This window comes from Diadema setosum, chromosome 13, assembly GCF_964275005.1.
Source record: "Diadema setosum chromosome 13, eeDiaSeto1, whole genome shotgun sequence".
In the NCBI taxonomy this organism is placed as follows: domain Eukaryota; kingdom Metazoa; phylum Echinodermata; class Echinoidea; order Diadematoida; family Diadematidae; genus Diadema; species Diadema setosum.
Genome location: NC_092697.1, coordinates 24,654,805 through 24,674,285, shown reverse-complemented (window position 1 = coordinate 24,674,285; position 19,481 = coordinate 24,654,805). Strand labels below are relative to the sequence as shown.

The following is a 19,481-nucleotide window of genomic DNA, read 5'->3' as shown; positions in this document are numbered from 1 at the left end:
AGTCATCCGCCATCGTCAAAACCAAAGGTGTCACAGATACATTGACACAACATGTATGTAAACATGTTTCTTCTATCGTCCAAATCCTTTAACCCTAAAAACACTGCGGGGGGGGGGGGGGGGCCTAAAAGGCCCCCCTCGACATTTCGCGCGATTACTCTGCAACACGCAATGCTCTCACCGCGATGCTCTATGACTTTTTTCTTTCGAGTTTCCCGCACATTTTGACGCCAAATTTGTGACGCCCGGGGGTACGGTTCTGAAGTTACATAACTTTTTGTGCATGCACGCGAGGCCGAAAATGGCTCAAAAACGTGATTTTGTGTACGAAGTCAATGCAAATTGAGTTTTTTTACATGGTTCATATAAATATGCTTATTTTTACTCTCAAAGGCTAAAATTAATTTGTTTTAGGAGCATTATGCTTTAAAAAGTGTCTGCCACAAATTTTGTTAAAAAAACAACAAAAACAAAAGGTCGAAAAAAACAAAGAAATACATAAAAATTCATAAAACAATAAAATAAATAAGAAATTAATTTTGATACCGAATTTTTTTTTCAAGTACATTTGCTAAGAATGCCACAAAGAATAATTACACCAAAAATGAGCACTTTTGGAGCTTTATTTACTGATTTAGATCAAAGAGTCTGATTTCTCGCATAAATTAGCATAATTAATCAAAATAAAATAAAAGAAGACTATTTTGTAAAATTTACATATACGATCTTGTAGATTACATCGCACACTACCATTGTGCAAATTTCTGCAGCGATCGCGCGATCCACGGCCGAGATCTTAAGGGGGGCCCTTTAGGCCCCCCCCCCACCCAGTCTTTCGAGCTACCAAAATAGCCCAGTCTTTTTAGGGTTAACGGTTACCAAATGTGGATTTTTTAAAACCAAATTAATGCCCAAAACGAAGATATCAAATTGGGTTCTTCTAATACATGCTGGCGCAAAATTAATTGGTCAGTGGATTATCTTCACCTTTTGCATTTTTGTTCTCCGAAAGTACGTTAAAGAACATCAACAATAAAGGGTAATACGATAAAACAGAGTTATTTTACGGACATAAACAGGTACGATTTGTGCGTCGAGATGTAGCAAGATAAAATGTCGCTAAAAGCCCCTCATATAAAAACGTCTACAGTACAATGAGTAGATCAACATCAGCAAGTTGTTCTAAAGATTGCTTCGCATTTTGTTGCTTCACTTCTACTCAGTGTATGAAAGAAAACCAGCAATGAAAATATATTAGCATGGCAATAGAATGATAACATCAAGAGTTTCGAGCTTGAACATCCAATACTGATTACGTGCTGATAATTAATTTTGTCATCACAACCTATTCTCCTACTAGGCATTACATATGAAAGTTAAGCCTCGTCACAAGCTTTACTATTCCTCTTTCCTTAAAAAAAAAAGATCATTGAAAAGCACTTCCAACGTCGACATCACCTATCAAAAGTTTGTGAAAAAAAGCGACTACAAACAGGTCCTATTTTTTCCCTTCAACTATTAAGATAAACTTAACGACTATAAGGGGCAGTGTAACAAAATTGACTTCGGATGCATACCGACACACGTCCTGTTGTCGAAGTCAAGGAAAAAGCCATCTCGACAGCTACACTCGTAGCTGCCATCTGTGTTATTACAGATCTGTTCGCATTCGTGACCGACTTCGCATTCGTTAACGTCTGTAGTGAAAGACGAAAAAAAAAAAAAAGAGACTGGAAAGATAATTCTCTGAAAGTTATGACTCATCACATGATTTACTACTTCCTTTTCCGTTTAATCATTGAATGAGTATGGTAGAGTGACTTAATATTTATCAATTTTCTTCTAAAGATAAAACTACAATAGATAATTTCAAATGGCCTACAATAGCAATACTAATTTTAAAACCAGAACTATCAGCTAGACTGATACAATGTAAAATAAGAGAGGCGGCAATGAAGTGGGCCTATACTTGAGAATTCAGCGATTTCACAGAGTTTTGTTTTATACACACCGCTACAGTTCCTCATATCATCGTTGAGTTGATACCCGGGGTCACACAGACAGGAGTAGCTCCCATTCGTGTTAGAACATGAATGTTGACATCCATGATCATCCATGCACTCGTTGATATCTGCACAGATTGACAACAAATTTAAAACACCATGAGTTACTTCTGTTAAACGTTATTCCTTACTTAGTTTCGCTAAAAAAAGCATTCGACTCCTGGTTGAAATACGCAATCATATCTCAAGGGAAGAAAAGAAGAAAATCACGTCTGCCTTTAACGTAGCTCCCCTCTCTTAGATTCCATTACGAACTAGTGAATTCAGTTCAGTTCATTTCTGGTCAGTTAATATTTGTTTTTAATCAAAAAAAAATGTAAATCCTAATATTTTTAACTGACTCAAGAATAAACTTACCTAACAATATTCGACAAGTAGTTGAAATATCTCGCTAAATATGACAACTTACTTTTGGAGAACGTAGAACGCCAATGAAATGATATTTATCCTTCATTCTCTTTCTCTCTCTCTCTTTCGATCGAACTTCAGAACAACTTCGACATTAGAAAGGGGGGAACCAGATTATGAACATTACGTCTGTTTATATTATCAAGGGATGGTATAGTATTGGTTGAGGTGAGGATTAAGCTTTTAACTTTTTGCAAGATACTCAGGAACCACGTTTTGAAATGTTAAAGAGCATGCAATTCTAAGAGGAATTCAGAAATTATCTGATGAAAATCTGAAATGGCTGAGATATCCAAAACGAAGTAAAATAGAGCTATCCTACTAAATGTTGGATCTCACCTTTTACAGGATTGCTTTGTGTTGGATATCTCAACCATTTCAAAACCAATCATAAAAAAACGTTGGAAACCTAGGCCCCATTTCAACCGAAACTGTACCATCCCTTTATCACCTGTGCAGTGTGTTGTAACCACATACTCGGAGAAATGCAGACGGTCACACTAAGTACAGTACATCCTCACCTACACACAAATTTTCACTACGTCAAAACAGATGATACCGCCGTATGCTATGAAAATGAGGTATGAATGACGGGGAACTGGAACATTCGTGGAGTGATTCGTCTCGTTTTGAAATGTTCAAAACCAGCCGAATACCATCAAAAATACTCCCAAATGTAGCCCCGACAAACTTCATTCGGGGCACATTCGGGATGTATTCGGATGGAATTCGGTTGGATTCGGGGAAGAATTCGGGGTATTCTGGGCTGATTCGGGGTTATCCGTATCATTAGGGGAGTAACAGCCCGAATCATCTAGCCAAATAGACCCGAGTATCACGAATAGAGCCGAATCTGCCAAGAATGTCTCCAAATACCTCCCCGAATCCATCCGAATCATTACCCGAATATGGAGCAGGATACAGGCGATTGAGCCGAATAGGCTAGAATACGGCAGAATAGCAGCCGAATAGGTCGAATGAGTGGCCAGAATAAACCCAAATAGGCAAATGCGGACAATTCTTGGGCGTGTTCGTTGGCGTATTCTGCGCATTTGGCCATCATATAATATTCGTCCAGATTCGGGTCGACATTCGAGTCGTTATTCGGCTCTATTCGGTTGTAATCGGGGCATGTGGGCCACATTTGGCTGGATTCTGGCCACATACGGCTCGATTCTGATCACTATTCGGATTGGCATTCGGCTTTATTCGGGATGGCCAAAATTGATTTGGGTCAATTCTTGGCGATTCTGCTCTGATTCGGGACCTATTCGTCTCTGCTTCTGGAACTCCTTAATCAGACACGAATAGGTTCCGAATCCACCGAATCCATCCGAATCAGGCCATATTCGGGAAGAATTGGTCCAAATTCATTAGGGAGAATTCGGTTCTGGTGTAACCTTGACTTAAGTAAAGCTCTCAAATGCGATGTATTACATAGCACACACAACAAATGCATAAATAAATATAATAATGTTCATTTCCATTTGACGTCCAAGATTGGGCCGATTATATACCTGGACTGAATAAACTGTGGAATGAAAGGAAACAGACAAAATATTTGGTGTGTAAACAATGGTATACATGATTGAATCTTCATGCAAATATCGAACAGTGAGTTGCAATAAAGTTGTAATACATGCCACATGCTGCCAAATCAGCCAATCACAAGTCATATTCTAACTAACTGTAGTGTCCCCCCCCCCCCCCCCCGAGCCGGAGTGGTTAACATACGAAAATCTTACCTGAGCATTGAGAGCCGTCTTCCTCCAGGTTGTAACCTTCGAAGCATGCGCAAGTAAACCCTGGTTCCTCATTTATGCACACTTGTGTACAGTTGTTGGCATCATTAAAGCATTCGTTGATATCTGGAAGGTTAAAACAAAATGGCTACCAATGGATATTCACCTCGAGGTATCAAAATTGATCTTTTCGTTCAAAGAAATACCATGAACAATGAAGGCACACATTTTTTGACACATTTTTTAAAGGTACTTTCCAGTATTCATTTATGTGTACATCATGTGATTTCTTATTTCTCATTGTAATTATTCCATTCTTGTTCTACTTTCATGTACTTGTGCTTGTAAGGAATTTCGCATTTCATTATTCCTTCTTTCCCACTGCATCTTGAGCACATTTGGACTTGGCGCATAATTAAGTACTCTGTTTTGTGAATAACATATATCACTAACGGTAGCCTCAACTTCGCCTAAATATTTCATTTACAAACAAATGTTCTTTTTTTTTTCAGAAAACAAACTCGCTTTGATCTAACATTTGTAAAATAATATGCTCGCGTTCTTTCCTAATTCATCTTGTGATTTCACATGTGAAAACATTTTTTTTTCCTTTTGTGAGATATATGCGGTCAAAAATGAATGTGTGCTTTTGGTGCTTTACCAACCATATACATTTTCAATAGCAAAGCCGATCTAACAGAAAATGTATGGTGGGGACCGTCGCCTACGGAGTCGTGGGAAGCCCAAGGCCGACGGCCCCCCGATAAGCGATCGCAAGCATGACCCTGTAACTACCGCGAAGATCTTAAACGACGAAATTGACACTGAAGATATGAACTTGTCATCAGCAATCCAATCCGTCATCGAAAACCATCTAACTGACTCGACTTTCATATCGCAAAAGTGGTTCACTCCATCAAGACCAAGTTTTTTAAATTCAAATTTGTGCTTGTCAAATTTCGATCATCTCTCTTTATGTACTGCATGTGACATTATTTCATTTTGTACCTGAATGTTTATATGAATAAATTTTCTTTGTGAAAAAAAAAGTTTTTTAAATTCATGAAATTCTTCCGTCGATATGTTTTCTTTGCAACTGATTGACAAATAGCTCTACATCGAAGTAAATAAGCACTGAATTGATCAGTGTTTTAGTAGTAGCCATGATAACAAAGCTCGAGTATGTACGCCCATGGTTTTTCATCATGGCTACTACTAAAACACTGATCAATTCAGTGCTTATTTACGTCGATGTAGGGCAATTTGTCAATCAGTTGCAAACACCAAGTTTCTCCACGATGTCCATGAGACTCCTTGTGTCGAAGTCAAGAAATCACTCGAATTCGAGATCAAGTCTCGAGACGACAAGATCTCCTCACTGAAAGGTAAAGTGAGAGAACTGAGCGCCGCCATGGACGACGCGGAACAGTACACCAGGAGAAACTGTTTGGCATTCTCCGGAGTAGAGGATAAAGGACACCGAAGACACCGATGCCCTAATCACGAACTTTTGTAAAAAGGAACTCGACATTGATATCCAGACAGCGGACATTGATCGCAGCCATCGCTTTGGCCCTCCCCTGTCCGACGGGGAACCGAAGGCTATCAGCGAGAAATCTCCGAGACAGATTCGCAAGGCGATTTGGCAAAAGATTGTTTGATCAGACAATCAGGAACCGGCTCCACGCAACCAACCCTCGTGCTTGAAAAGCTGCAAGAAAACTGGCAATGACTGCCTTCCACCATCATGCCCTTATGCGCTGGTGATATAAACACTTGCAATGGAACCAGGAGATGTGGCAATCTGTTTTCTTTCCCGATGAGTCGAGATTCTGTTTCAGGAAGCTGGACGGTAGGATCAGGATCTGGTGGCGTCCAGGCGAACGATTTGCAGATTGTTACGTCGACTGAGTGACAGCGTTTGGAGGGGGAAGTGTGATGGTGTTGGGAAGCATCTCAGCAGTGGGCAAAACGCCGCTTATCGTCATCGACGGCAAAATGATGGCCCAGCGATACAGAGATGAAGTCCTTCAGCCAGTGGCACTTTCATATTTGCGCCGTAACCTTGGACCGAATGCCGTCTTCCAAGATGACAACGCTCGTCCGCATAGAGCAAGGATCATCAACGAGTACCTGCGGGATTAAGGCACTGAGAGTATGGAATGGCCGGCGACCAGCCCTGACCTAAATCCCATCGAACACTGGTGGGATCAGCTCGGCCTGTCTGTCAGGCAGAGAGTGACTGATCGCACGACATTGGTAGACCTGCGGCTGATCCTCGTTAAAGAGTGAAACGCCATGCCACAACTTCGTGTGACAAGGCTGGTGAAGAGCATGAGGAGGAGGTGGTGTCAGGCCATATAGTTGCTGTGCTTGGGTCATCTAGCCGCTACTGACCTAATGAGACGTAACCATTTCTCAATAAAAGGAGAGGAGATAGCTAAAGAAAAGATGGTCTGCGTCTTCACTATTTTGTCACTGAAGTTTGGATGAATTTACTATTGAAAACAACAAATTTTGCAACATTTCATTTTTGACCTTGCTGCATATTCACTGAGATTGTGCATTCCATGATTGCATAAGCATCACAAGTGGCACGTCATTGTAAAGAAGAATAATCAAGCTAATGATTTGACATTCACATATGATGATGAAGAACAAGAGACATACTACCCCTCAAACTTAAATTGCAGAATTTCATAAGTATTTTTCATGCTATATTGTTCTTTTCTGTTACTATTCAAATGTTCAGTTTAATGATTATCATTGGATGTTAGCGTTGATCAATATTAGTATTGGTTATTTGTACAAAGATTAAGGAATTATACCATTGACGCTTAATTCTTAACTTTGATTGAATAATTGAATGTTTTTTATTGTTTTCTTGGGCTCTGTTTAACTCATCCTATCAGATATTTCACATCTTTTGAGTCACCGTACGTTTCAACCAACATTATACTTTATTTGATTCCTCACTCATCTAATATCCACTATTTTTGTATCTGTGAATGTATTTTGCACGTATGTATGTATGCATGTATGTATTCATTTTTGTAGCATTTATGTTCTATATCATACTATTACCTATGTTTATCATGTACAATTGCTATAGGGTGCACCTTACCCAACAAGCTATTAATTCTTATAGATGTTACCCAAAAGAAATCTTGTAATAATTTATCTTTATTAATCCAAAATAAATGTGAATAGAATTGAACTGAATTGAAATACGATTGACCTGTTAATGAACTTCGTCTATCAATCAGATTATTGCTATTTGTCTTTCATTTTATTCGTTGTTCTTCTCTAAAAGAAGTATCAATCTTATTAAAGAGGATTGTCATACTAAAGCCTTTTGATTCTTGAAACGTTGATGGCAAATCGTTCCAAAGGTACATACAAATTAGGAACCAATCATTTGCACAACACGGTGGACCAGGTTTGTTTGTTTGTTTTGTTTTTTTCAAAATGACTATCTACACATGTAGGGCTATCTATGGACACGTCCAAATAAAATTTCAAATCATATTTGCTATAGTCATCATATGAGTATAACGAACGTCTTTGATGCTGGTTTGTTTTTTATAATTTGACCACGCACTATAAACACATTACTGCTTGGCACACCTAAGTGGATACAGCGCTTGACTAATATCCATTTTATGTTCTAAAATTATCATAATTATGATGTTTTATTACAGAGTACTCTCTTCGTTGGCGGAGTGTCAGCAAAATACTGACCTGAGCATATGTCTCCATTCCCCGTATAGCCTGGTAGACAAGTGCAGTAATAACTCCCGTCAGTGTTGTGGCACTCGCCGTTGCTACATATCTCCTCAGATTCTGCGCATTCATCTACGTCTGCGCGACAAAAATAAACAAAGAGACAAACAAAACCGAAAAAGCAGAGTGAGTATAGCATACGATTTTTATTTTCATTTTTTTTTTATGTTCTCTGTAACCCTCGTGTCATTCCATGTAATGAACTGGAAAAGTCCCTCTGCTGACAAAGTTTGGAAAACTGTTGGCACTAACCAACGAACAACATCAATTGTTTTGCCTTGTTTAATTTTCTGTAAACATATATTGAAGATGATGTAATTTGCATGAATATTTGAAGTTTTCGGTTTATACAATGATATTACAAGGGCTCCTTGAAGAAACCCGCTTAAAACTGTGCTACAATACAGGCGTAAGATAAAGACAGATAAAAAGTGCAAAAGCCAAATACGAAAGTGATATCATACCATTTAGAAGAATGATATTGTCAGGCAACAAAAGGTAATTGTTTTGGAGTTGCGTCAACTCGTTGTAGAAAGCGTTCTCCAAGCTTTCTGAATTGAGTGTCGTTGATTGTGGAAGATCAACCCTGAAAGTGACGGTCACCTGAGAGTCTTGCAGGGTGTAATTGTACACAGAGACCTGCAGCACATTCGAGCTTTCGCTGATATTTCGAAGGTGTTGCAAGACCTGTTGTTTCGACAAAGTTGAACAATAGTGTAGCATCATGACATTCACGATTGTTTCTACTTTTTTTCCTTCAGCTTACATTTTTCGCAGAAACAACAAAGCCTGACGTTCATATGGGACACAAAACGTTTACATCATGTTTCTCCCTCTTCTCATCCTCTCTCTCTTTATGTTTTGCATAATTATATTTGTGATTTATATATATATATGAAGGGTTTGTTTGCAAAAACCGATAAGTCCATTTTTGAAGATTTTGAAGTACGATCTCTGTCATAAAGTACAAAATAATACCTTTTAAATGATATATTGGTCACTACATATAACGGTATATTTTTGAACTTACGGTCAAAAGAAGCAAAAATTTTCTTATTATTCTCTTTATTTTTCTTGACCTTTAATCGCAAATATCTCCATTTGGCAAATATGGACTTATCGGTTTTTGCAAACAAACTCTTCATATATATATATATATATATATATATATATATATACATATATGTGACCCTGCATCACAAAACACACAAAAAGTCGCCAGACATGGATTTTTAGTTAAGGGCAGATTCTAAAAGAGCAGACTTTAAGCTTTAAAATCATGTATAACTCAATTCGAGTGGATTCTCCTAACCTATATGAATATTGGGAAAAAAAAAACCCACACACACTCATGAAAAGTGTGAACTGAGAAAAGAGGCTCTGAAGTACAGTGTGTATTCAAGCGCGTAATCTTTACCGAGCCGTGCTGCCTGTGCGATGAATGGGACAAAAAACAGGAAGTAAACCACTGGAGTAACAACAAAGAAGGGATGATCAAATTTAACTGAAATTAAGCATGTTTTGTTAACATGCTCTGTCCATAATCAATGCCAACTTTCGCAGCAGTAGCGTCATCCTTTCAAAAGTTATCAGAGTTGGAAGTGAAGAGTGTGTACAAGGTTTCTCAGAAATGAAAATTGGACTCTAAAGACACATCTAATCACAGTATTCTACCAAAAATGTTCGAGATAAACTGCTAAAAAACACACTTTCCTGCCCGTTCTATGATCCCAAAATGTAACATATTGTGGAAGAAGACTTGTTCTTTCAGAAACTATAAAAAAGTCAAGATCGGCTAGGTTTACCCTTTTCAAATATTTTCAGTCCTCACGCAAAATCACTGTGTGCGACTTTTTGTTCGTTTTGTGATGCAGGGTCATATATATATATATATATATATATATATATATATATATATTATTTGTTATACATTCATCTTGTATTTCTATAAATACATCTATAATATAACTGTCGAACTAAATGAAGGCATAGTATTCCGTTGCGACGGTAGTAAATTGACACATTGAGGGTGTCCATCTAAGGTAACTTGTGAGAAATATCACGCGACTGGTGCGTTAGACTGTAAATCTATGTTTGCAATGTCCTATTCATCAGTTAAAGGAAAGCCCTTCAGTTGTCAAGCGCCTGAACGATGATTTATGAACATGTTTACGTTCTATTTTCAATTTGAATTTAAATTTAAATTTGAATTTCGATTTATCATTTTTTATTTCTTTTAGATTACAATGTAGGCCTACAAACAAAAATAAAATAACACCAATTTTGGTTACTTTAACCTTATCAATTAATGTTAAAAAAAGTAGATAATAATTTATATTTAGAAGCAAAAGAAGGAAACTGTCGCATTTTTACTTTTATGACATGTTCCAAGTTGCAGTTATACAATAAACATACGAAATGGTGTTTGACAAGATGTTGAGCTCTTTCCTGAAAGAACCACTAAAAATTCTTTCCCTAAGGATTTACTCGCAAAAAAGAGGGGTGTTGAGAGGTGCAAATACGGGGGGGGGGGGGGGGGGGTCAAGAATGTCACGCTTAATTTCACTTTAACTGAAACAAAATGAAAACACTTAAAGGGTCCATAGATTCACAAAACTACACAAATTTGTTGCAATTCTCAGTACTAGAATATACTCAATTCAATTCATTTTCTAATAAGTATGTTTATTCATATGCATTCAAGGACAATACTTATGCCTCATCATTAACTGTCATTTTGTTTTGTAAGGTTTTACAAAGTGTGAACTGCTTTAGATGATTAGAGAGAACCTTCAATATATCAGATCCATGATGTCGACAAGATTTACGAACCACCAGAATTCGTGGGTTATTTAGATCAATGTAAGTATATGTACGGGTTGTATATATATGAATTTTGTGTTATGTGTTGTTTGAAGGTTTGCATGGTGAAGTAAATGAGGGAGAAAGATTTGCGGTGACACCATGTGTATGTAGTCCTTAACCGTATCGTTGTTTGGCAGAACAGCCTAGAAAGAGGAGAATTGAAGAGGGAAGCGACATATGGAGATTGTAAGGAGGGCAAAAAGTGAAGAGTGGGGGACGGTAATGGGCTAGAAATTGAAGTTGCACTAGTGGAGACGGTAGAGAAAGGAACAGAGAGAGTGGTAAGGAAGAATAGAGTGAGAATCAAGTAAGATGTTCGGACATCGTTAGAAGGAGAAAGATCAAATAGAAGGGAAGAGGAAGAGGGAGGAGTTGAATGTTGGAAAATCATGGAGATAGGAGAGAGAAGTGAAGATTCAAGAAACCAAGAGAAGAACGAAGTCGGCGAACAATGTGGACTATGGAATGCGGAATCAATAGAGAAAGGGCGAATGATCCCGCGAAGGAAAAGTAAGTCGAGGAGAGATGAGATTATGTTGAGAGAAGGGAGAGAGAGAGAGGGGGGGGGGGGGATGGGGAGAAGACAAAGAGAAGAAGAAGAAGAAAAAGAAAAATGAAATTCAAGAAGTAAAGGAGAAGGACTTGGATGGATTTTAGAAATAAATGCCTGGGTTCTCTTAGTTATTCTTATAACTAGACATCTTGCTCTACCGGCACTAGCACCTATTACTCAGTATTTCATTTCTCTTTCCTCTCTCTCCTACACTTTTGTCTGTTTCTAGGCTACTTATCTTTTCTTTTCTGTTCTCTTCTCTTCTTTTCTTCTTCTTCATTTTATTTCTTCCTTCCATACAACCCAACGGTCCTTTTCAGGACCATTTGTATTAATTTACAGTTTTCTTCACAGGTTATTTCTCTTGCCTTCTCCCCTCAGGACTAGACTTTAACCTAATTTTGATCTCTCATTTTGCATTTCTCCCACAGGAACCTTTTCAGGATTTAATTGTCATCAATTTTCCTCTCCATGATACACTATTTTTTTTTCTCGCTCTCCTCTGCAGCATTTATTTCTAAGATCCACCCAAGTCCCCTCTCCTTTACTTCTTGAATTTCATTTTTCTTTTTCTTTTTTCTTCTTCTCTTTAAGTCTCCGCCCCCCTCTCTCTCTCCCCCTTCTCTCAACATAGTCTCATCTCTCCTCGACTTACTTTTCCTTCGCGGGATCATTCGCCCTTTCTCTATTGATTCCGCATTCCATAGTCCACATTGTTCGCCGACTTCGCTCGTCTCTTGGTTTCATGAATCTTCACTTCTCTCTATCTCCATGATTTTCCAACATTCAACTCCCCCCTCTTCCTCTTCCCTTCTATTTCATCTTTCTCCTTCTAACGATGTCCGAACATCTTACTTGATTCTCACTCTATTCTTCCTTACCCGTGACTCTCTCTGTTCCTTTCTCTACCGTCTCCACTAGTGCAACTTCAACTTCTAGCCCATTACCGTCCCCCACTCTTCACTTTTTGCCCACCTTACGACCCCCATATGTCGCTTCCCTCTTCAATTATCCTCTTTCTAGGCTCTTCTGCCAAACAATGATCCGGTTAAGAATTTTGTGTTGTATTGAAAGCACTTATTAAACGCAGTATGTTTTATTATAATCAGAATATATGATAGTACTAAACAGAATTATGATGCTAAACAGATATTATGATGTAAACTTTATGACAATGGGTGATTTCAAGTTCGGTGCTAGTGCTGGTGCTAGCCCCCGAATAACAATCGAGCTCCAACACCGACGGTCAGATTAACGGGGCGATACCGATCAAAATTATCGATCACCAGCACTAGGTGTTGGAATCACAGCACCGCGAGCTCCGCGGGAATTGCGCGACGAAAAAAGTGATTGCGCGTGATTACAGTCAAATATCAAAAGACATAGCCAAAATTGCTTAGTTTTAGAGACATACGTTGTAGTGAGGAAGATATATAAAAATGCCACAAATTTCATTCACTCCCCAAAATACAATTATCTTAATTTTGCTCTCAGGCTCAGATTTATGAAACCATGCCGAGAGTGTTCGTGTACGTTACGTGGGCGACCACTGCGCTAGCATAGACTTTGCACCTAAAACGTGCATTTATTATGGACGTGAATATGAGTCTCGCACGGCAACGCTAACACCAGCACCGAACTTGAAATGACGAAAATGTTAATCCCTAGGAGCTAGTGTTAGTCAGTGGCGAAAAAGCACGTAAATCGGTAACACAATCGGCGGAGCTCGGTTCAGCAGACGACATTCAACACCGAGCCCAGCACCACCAACCGGAAATACGTCATAATTTTGAAGTCAACTCCCAACACCGACGTGATTTCAAGTTCGGTTTTATCGCCGGTGCTAGTGCTGAGATAGCACTAGCACTAGCACCGAACTTGAAGTCACCCAACATATTTAGCGACTCTAAAAGTCACTTTGCCAAACTCACATCTACTATAAAAGTCACTAGGGCATAAACACGTTAAAAAATTCTACGCAACTGCAGGATAAGACGAATGATGTTTAAAAAGCCTATGAAAAAAAAACAACTTTGACTGGTAATTATATGTGTTGATTGAACCTTCTTCATGTATTGCACCGAAATGCACTTCGCAATGTTTTCTATAATCGTCGTACAGTTTAATACTCCACCATAATAATATTGTTCATGCATTGACAGGGTCCGTTGTCAGGAATTAAACATGTGCATTTCGTCGCTATGATAAGATTGGTACGTTTTGCTTTTATCTCGTTGTACAGAACAACCTAATTTTATTTCCTCTCGGTTTTTCCTGTAAATGTCATATCAAAGCTACTCTGAGATATCTCATCCTTGAATTTTGCAAGCAAAGAGCTAATTAATCCGTAAATCCAATCGTGATTGCATAGACTCATCTGTGTCCGACACAGACTAGATCTGGTGAACTTAACTAACTTAATGTTGTGATATGGAAAGGATTTGCAACGGAATTGATAAGGTAAGAACATGTTCACATTTGATGACATGGTCTTGAAGAGAGGAACGAAACGAGTAAGAATCATCGAGTGACCAGGAACTGATCGTGGAGTAAAAATATATGACAATTAATGAGAATGATACAGAAATATTTTGTCACTCGAGATATAATATTTTGACTCTTACATCATCAGCCAATTTCATCTGTGTGGAATCTGATGAAATGGAGTCCGGGAAAACGGCCACACTCAACCCCGCTACGCTTGTCAGTCGAACGGATAGAGGTAGTGTCGTGGCAGCTGTCAGAAACCGCAAATAACAGAGAGGGGAAAACCAATTGAAATAACTTTTTTTTTTCTGCACATTTTCTTTCAATTAACCTCATGTCTTTACAAAGGTTGTCTCAATTCAAAGGAAGTCTTATAATCGAACACATAGGTTCTGCGAACAAAATGTTTCCTATTTTACGTGTAGTGAATACGAAGAGAGTTCATTGACGGTGTCGCCAGGTCAAAATAAAATCAACAAAGGTAAAGGATGATATAAAATGATTGCTGTTTTTCCACTTAGCAGTTATTTGGGCATGGAAACTCGAATGTAGTAAGTGTTAAGCAGTGAGTGCTATTATTTACTTCATTATAATTTATCAAAATTATTATCAAATTCACCACCATTTTTATAACTATGATGGTGATGGCAATTATAAGGATAATAATAATTATTATAGTAATAATAATCAGCATTGTCTGCACCATTACCATTATCATTTCTGCTACAACTATTGCTGTTACACTTACCGACACAACTGCCGTCTACTTCCCCGAAAAGTTCCGCACAGTCGCATCTGAAGGACCCAAAGGTGTTCACGCAGACACGATTGTCACTTGCATTGCAGTTGTGTGTGTCACTGTCAGCGCACTCGTCGAAATCTGCGACAAGATTATGAAATCTAATTGCTTACCTTTTTATCTTACACTTTGCATACATTTATACTGTTTGTACAATATGTATAGTCGTTGTACTTAATTGTCTCTTATGTCCCCTTACTATTTATCTGACGAAATGATTAATTTGTAACATACCTACACAGATCCGTGATGAATTTTTATTGACATAACCGTTCAAGCACGTGCAATCGTAGCCACCGGGCGTGTTGGTACAAACGCTGATTTCCTTGTCGCACGAGTCAACTTTGTTGGCACACTCATCGAAATCTGTATTGAGAAGACAGGCGAAAGGGCATAATTATGCCCTGATTGCATTATGCATTTATACTCTAGATTAATCTCAGCGTGCCTGCTCGCACTTGCTCATCTCTTCACAGATAAGAGGGATTATAGTAGGACCTCAATTACCGATTATCCAGATTTTCTATTATCCGGACGTCAACTGGCCGACATTTTTTTTCTAATGTTTTCATGTATTCTCAGTGCCAAATCTCACCCCAAAACAACTCAACCATTATCGCGCGAATACACGACGGGACATAGGCCTATTCAAATCATCGCAGTGGACTTTATATTTGAAGTCAGTTCGTGAGACGATGTCAAAGACTGGTCCCGCGCTTGTCACTGGCACTGAGTGCATAGCAGTGGTTACAGTACAATGCAGTACACAATATCCATCTCATCTTCGCTTAATTATTCAAGCAAACAATACACATGATACGTGAAAGGATATTTTACTTGTATTTGGTTTACTTCCGTATCAATTTCTGAAGTATGAAACATGACAATACAGATAATCGTAATATTAGTGATTTGGTGATACTTATGTAACATTATTATGTACACCCCTAGCATGATATGCTAGAAAGTGCTGTATTTGATCATCTCTCTTATCCGGCCAAACCAATTATACGGACTCCCTTCGGCCCCGATGTTGCCGGATAATTGAGGTCTTACTGCACTTCACACTAATAGAACTGTAAGCGGAGACACACAACACATGAGGCATAAGCCTGCTGTTCTGAGTCTGCTCTGTATTGTTATAACCGATTCAGATTGTAGACTACAACTCTGCAAAAGGTGAACTTCACATGATGGAATGATGAATATGGTAGCCATTTCAGGACTAAAGTCATCAACTTCAAGGGAAAGTTGGTGGACTTTCCGATACTTACATAATAGTATAGACATTGAATTTCCACCACCGTTTTCCTGAGACCTATATAACACCCACAGTTTGCGTTGCGATATCAGAATCATTTCTTCCACCATACCCCCCCCCCACACGATCGCAGTCAGAAACATTAACGAAGATGCCGTAAAATACAAGCTAACATATAAGAACTCATAATTCATCTTTGATTATTAAAAATGACTCATTAAGAAACCAACAAACTGGAGGTCATCCATTTGTCGCATATAAAAGAAATTATTTATCGCATCCACAAAAAGTGGCGCAATGAGAGGAGACCTTTTTACTTACATTATGTTCCACATTGATAAACAACATGCATTAATAATCCAAACTCACCCAAACATGTGTCGTTCACCATGGTATAACCGTCAAGGCAAGTACAGAAGGCTGCCCCAACCGTGTTAGTACACTCAGCGTTCGGTCCACAGAAATCCTCTTCACACTCATTTTTATCTAGATGTAGAGAATTACAATTGTTTCAATATCCTACCACTACACTGTAACGTGTGTGAAGAACTACAGTTAACTTTTGTACAATTTATGTGTATTTTTTTGTAATTAATCATGAATGTGATCTTATCATCTGATACATCTTAAACATTGATCAGTCCTTGCAGCTAAAGAAGTTTTGTATATCTACACAACATCTGATGTATATCTCAGCCTTTCCTTGTGAAAAAAAAAGTATTATTAGTGCGCAGAAAACTTCTGCGTACGCTGGAGAGCCCAGCCACAAATGCACTGTGGGATTCATTGGTGCCTTTGTTGCTTCCGGTTGTCTCGCGCGGGTCGCAGTTCCCATACAATTCAAGGGAGTTCTCTGTTTGCTTTTCCGTTGTTACTCTTTTTCTTGGCTATAATTCAGCTTTAAAAGAATTGAAAGTGTTTTTTTTTTTAAGTTTACTGATTTGCGGTCGCTAGAGTCATGATTCACTAATGCAAGACTTTAATGTGCTGATCAGAAGATGGAAAGAGAAGAAATCTTCAACAAAAATACCGTTGGATAAAGACAGAACATGACCCGAGTACAAAAGCGGCCAAAACCGGGGTAAGTTTGTCCCCTGAGGTATCCCATAATACGTCCAAAACGCTGGCCTGTAGGTATTGGCGATACCGAGAATTGTATTGAAATCTACATCTTACATCTAAAGCCAAGGAAAGTACGTAACAAGTATCGCGTTTGTACTCAGCGTGACTATCTCATCGGTTACCCTTCAAATATCTTCTCATTTCTCAATATTCAATTTACTTCTATTGAAATTATATGAACACATTGCTGTTCACCCCCTGTCAATTTTAGCGTCGACATAAGTGATGAATATTTCACAAAAGGGAAAGCAGTGGAAATAATAAAAACTGATGAGAAGAAGAAGTCATGGTAGTGGAAATGGCCTTAATTATTCTTACCTGAGCAAAATGTACCGTTTCCTTCATAACCTTCGCGGCATACGCATGAATAGGAGCCCGGCAAGTCCGTGCAGACGGCCAGCTGATGGCAGGATGCAGTGCCTTCTGCACACTCATCGATGTTGCTGCAAACCTCGAACGCGTCACCTCGGTAGCCCTGAGTACAGGCGCACCTGTACGATCCGATCAAGTCAGAGCAGGTGGCATTTTGTGCGCATGCTGTCGGCGAAGTACACTCGTCAACATCTGTGAAAGATAAATTGTTTTATATCCTCTTGTAGACCGTTTTTACACATAGATACAGGATTTCGATTCCACATAAGATTCATCAGTTTCGAATTTCTTAGAACAGGTGGTTTATAAGTCATTCAAAATTAGATGCTACTGGACACCAATGCAAATGATGTACGTGCCAAGTTAAAAAGATAAAAGTAGCCCCGATCCTTTTCAGGACTTTTTTGGCACAGGACCGACTGTTTAAAGGGTTTATTATGCATTCAAACTATTTGTGTATCTATGTTTCAAAGATGTTATTACCTTTTATATTGTATTATTGGGGCTAATTTCTGAGGTGCAGTCTTAATGCTTGACAGTTAGGACTTCTATGTCTCAAGGCTGTCGATGCTTTTTTAAAGCATTAACATTTCCTACACATTTTGCATCTCTGACTGTATGGCGCTTCATATCTTTTTTTTTTTTTTTGTTTCACGAACTTAAATGGTTGACATTGATATTACATAACAATCTATCACCAGAGGATTGTCTTCTTAACACAGTCCCATAATAAAGTGTTATAAAATTCTATATAAAATATTTAATATAACATATAAAATACAATATATTGATTATGTAATATATGATATCTGATATATAAGATATGAGAAAAGAAGGAGAAATCGGTGCGTAGCTTTGACATCATTATTCCTCCTACTGTTCCTCCTTTTTGGAAAAGCGCAAGAGTTGAAAAATTGGTCTCCGCCGGTAATCGAACCCGGCTCTTTGGCATGGACCGCTCGGCCACGGAGACGTCATAGCGGTTCAGACAGACCCAAGCTCGAATACCCGACGGACCAACCTTACAACTTTTTTTATGCGCATGTTCCTTTTTGGGGCAGATATATGATATAATAAGGTATAATGTTACGACGTACAACATACAATATGTGGTATACTTCATACAATTTCACCGTTTTTTCAGACATACTATAAACAAAGAAAATTAAAGACTGGAATGATATTTCCCCAACTCTCTCTTCTCTCAGCAACAAAAGGGACAAACTTACTATCAGTTATTACTCACTTATACGTGGTGTCATCCTCTCCCTTTTATCTCATTTTTTCTCTTTTACTCTAAAAATAAATATATGTCACTCAAAATAAGTATTTTGTCACAACTGGATTAGGCCAAGTACCGAATGAATAAAATAACGTGTTTATGGCGCCAGTAAACTGGCATGCCGTGACGTACTTTCACAGTATGACCCGTTTCCACTGTAACCACTTCGGCAGGTGCAGTTGTAGGACCCAGCCGTGTTGGCGCAATCCGCATCGGCATGGCATGGGTTTTCGATCGCACATTCGTCTACATCTGTGTGCACCAGATAAGATTTGAAATCAGGGGGGGGGGGGGGGTTAATAATAATAGCCATAGCAGGAATACTCTCTGTTCAATGCAGTGTTCCTCATTTTCAAATGCAGTTGGGGGAAATGACATTGTATATATTGTGATACAGGCATGAAGGCTTATACTGTAGATCCTCATGATTATTATTTATTCCTAGCGAGTTTATCTTCAAGTGAAACTGATTTTCACAGCATATTTTGGGGAAAAGTTCCAAGCCTTCTTGGACATTTGAGTTTTTTTTGTTATTTGCAGCAGATTATAACAGGTGTATGTTACACAAACATTTCCAACTTTTGATCCTCAATCGTTCTAAAACTATCACATAACACTGACACTGGTATGAGCAATAGCAGAATGGTGTACAATTTTGTTGGAAGTTCATTGTAATTTGAAAATGAAAATATAAATCGATTTCATTAAATTCCAGATTAATTTTTAAATCAGGGTTCAGAATTT

General features: G+C 38.4%; 1 protein-coding gene across 1 annotated transcript in view; it reads right to left on the bottom strand.

Annotated features, from left to right (window-relative positions):
- The window catches only part of LOC140236503 (uncharacterized), a 123,879-nt gene that overhangs the window by 33,991 nt on the left and 70,407 nt on the right, over window positions 1–19,481 (bottom strand). The window contains exons 30-40 of the mRNA XM_072316424.1: window positions 18,870–18,989; window positions 17,402–17,647; window positions 16,331–16,447; window positions 14,935–15,066; window positions 14,650–14,781; window positions 14,039–14,151; window positions 8,461–8,683; window positions 7,955–8,074; window positions 4,217–4,339; window positions 2,012–2,131; window positions 1,578–1,697 (exon numbers count right to left, since the gene is read on the bottom strand). Coding sequence (XP_072172525.1) covers window positions 1,578–1,697; window positions 2,012–2,131; window positions 4,217–4,339; window positions 7,955–8,074; window positions 8,461–8,683; window positions 14,039–14,151; window positions 14,650–14,781; window positions 14,935–15,066; window positions 16,331–16,447; window positions 17,402–17,647; window positions 18,870–18,989 — 1,566 coding nt within the window. The remainder of the gene's footprint in view (window positions 1–1,577; window positions 1,698–2,011; window positions 2,132–4,216; window positions 4,340–7,954; window positions 8,075–8,460; window positions 8,684–14,038; window positions 14,152–14,649; window positions 14,782–14,934; window positions 15,067–16,330; window positions 16,448–17,401; window positions 17,648–18,869; window positions 18,990–19,481) is intronic.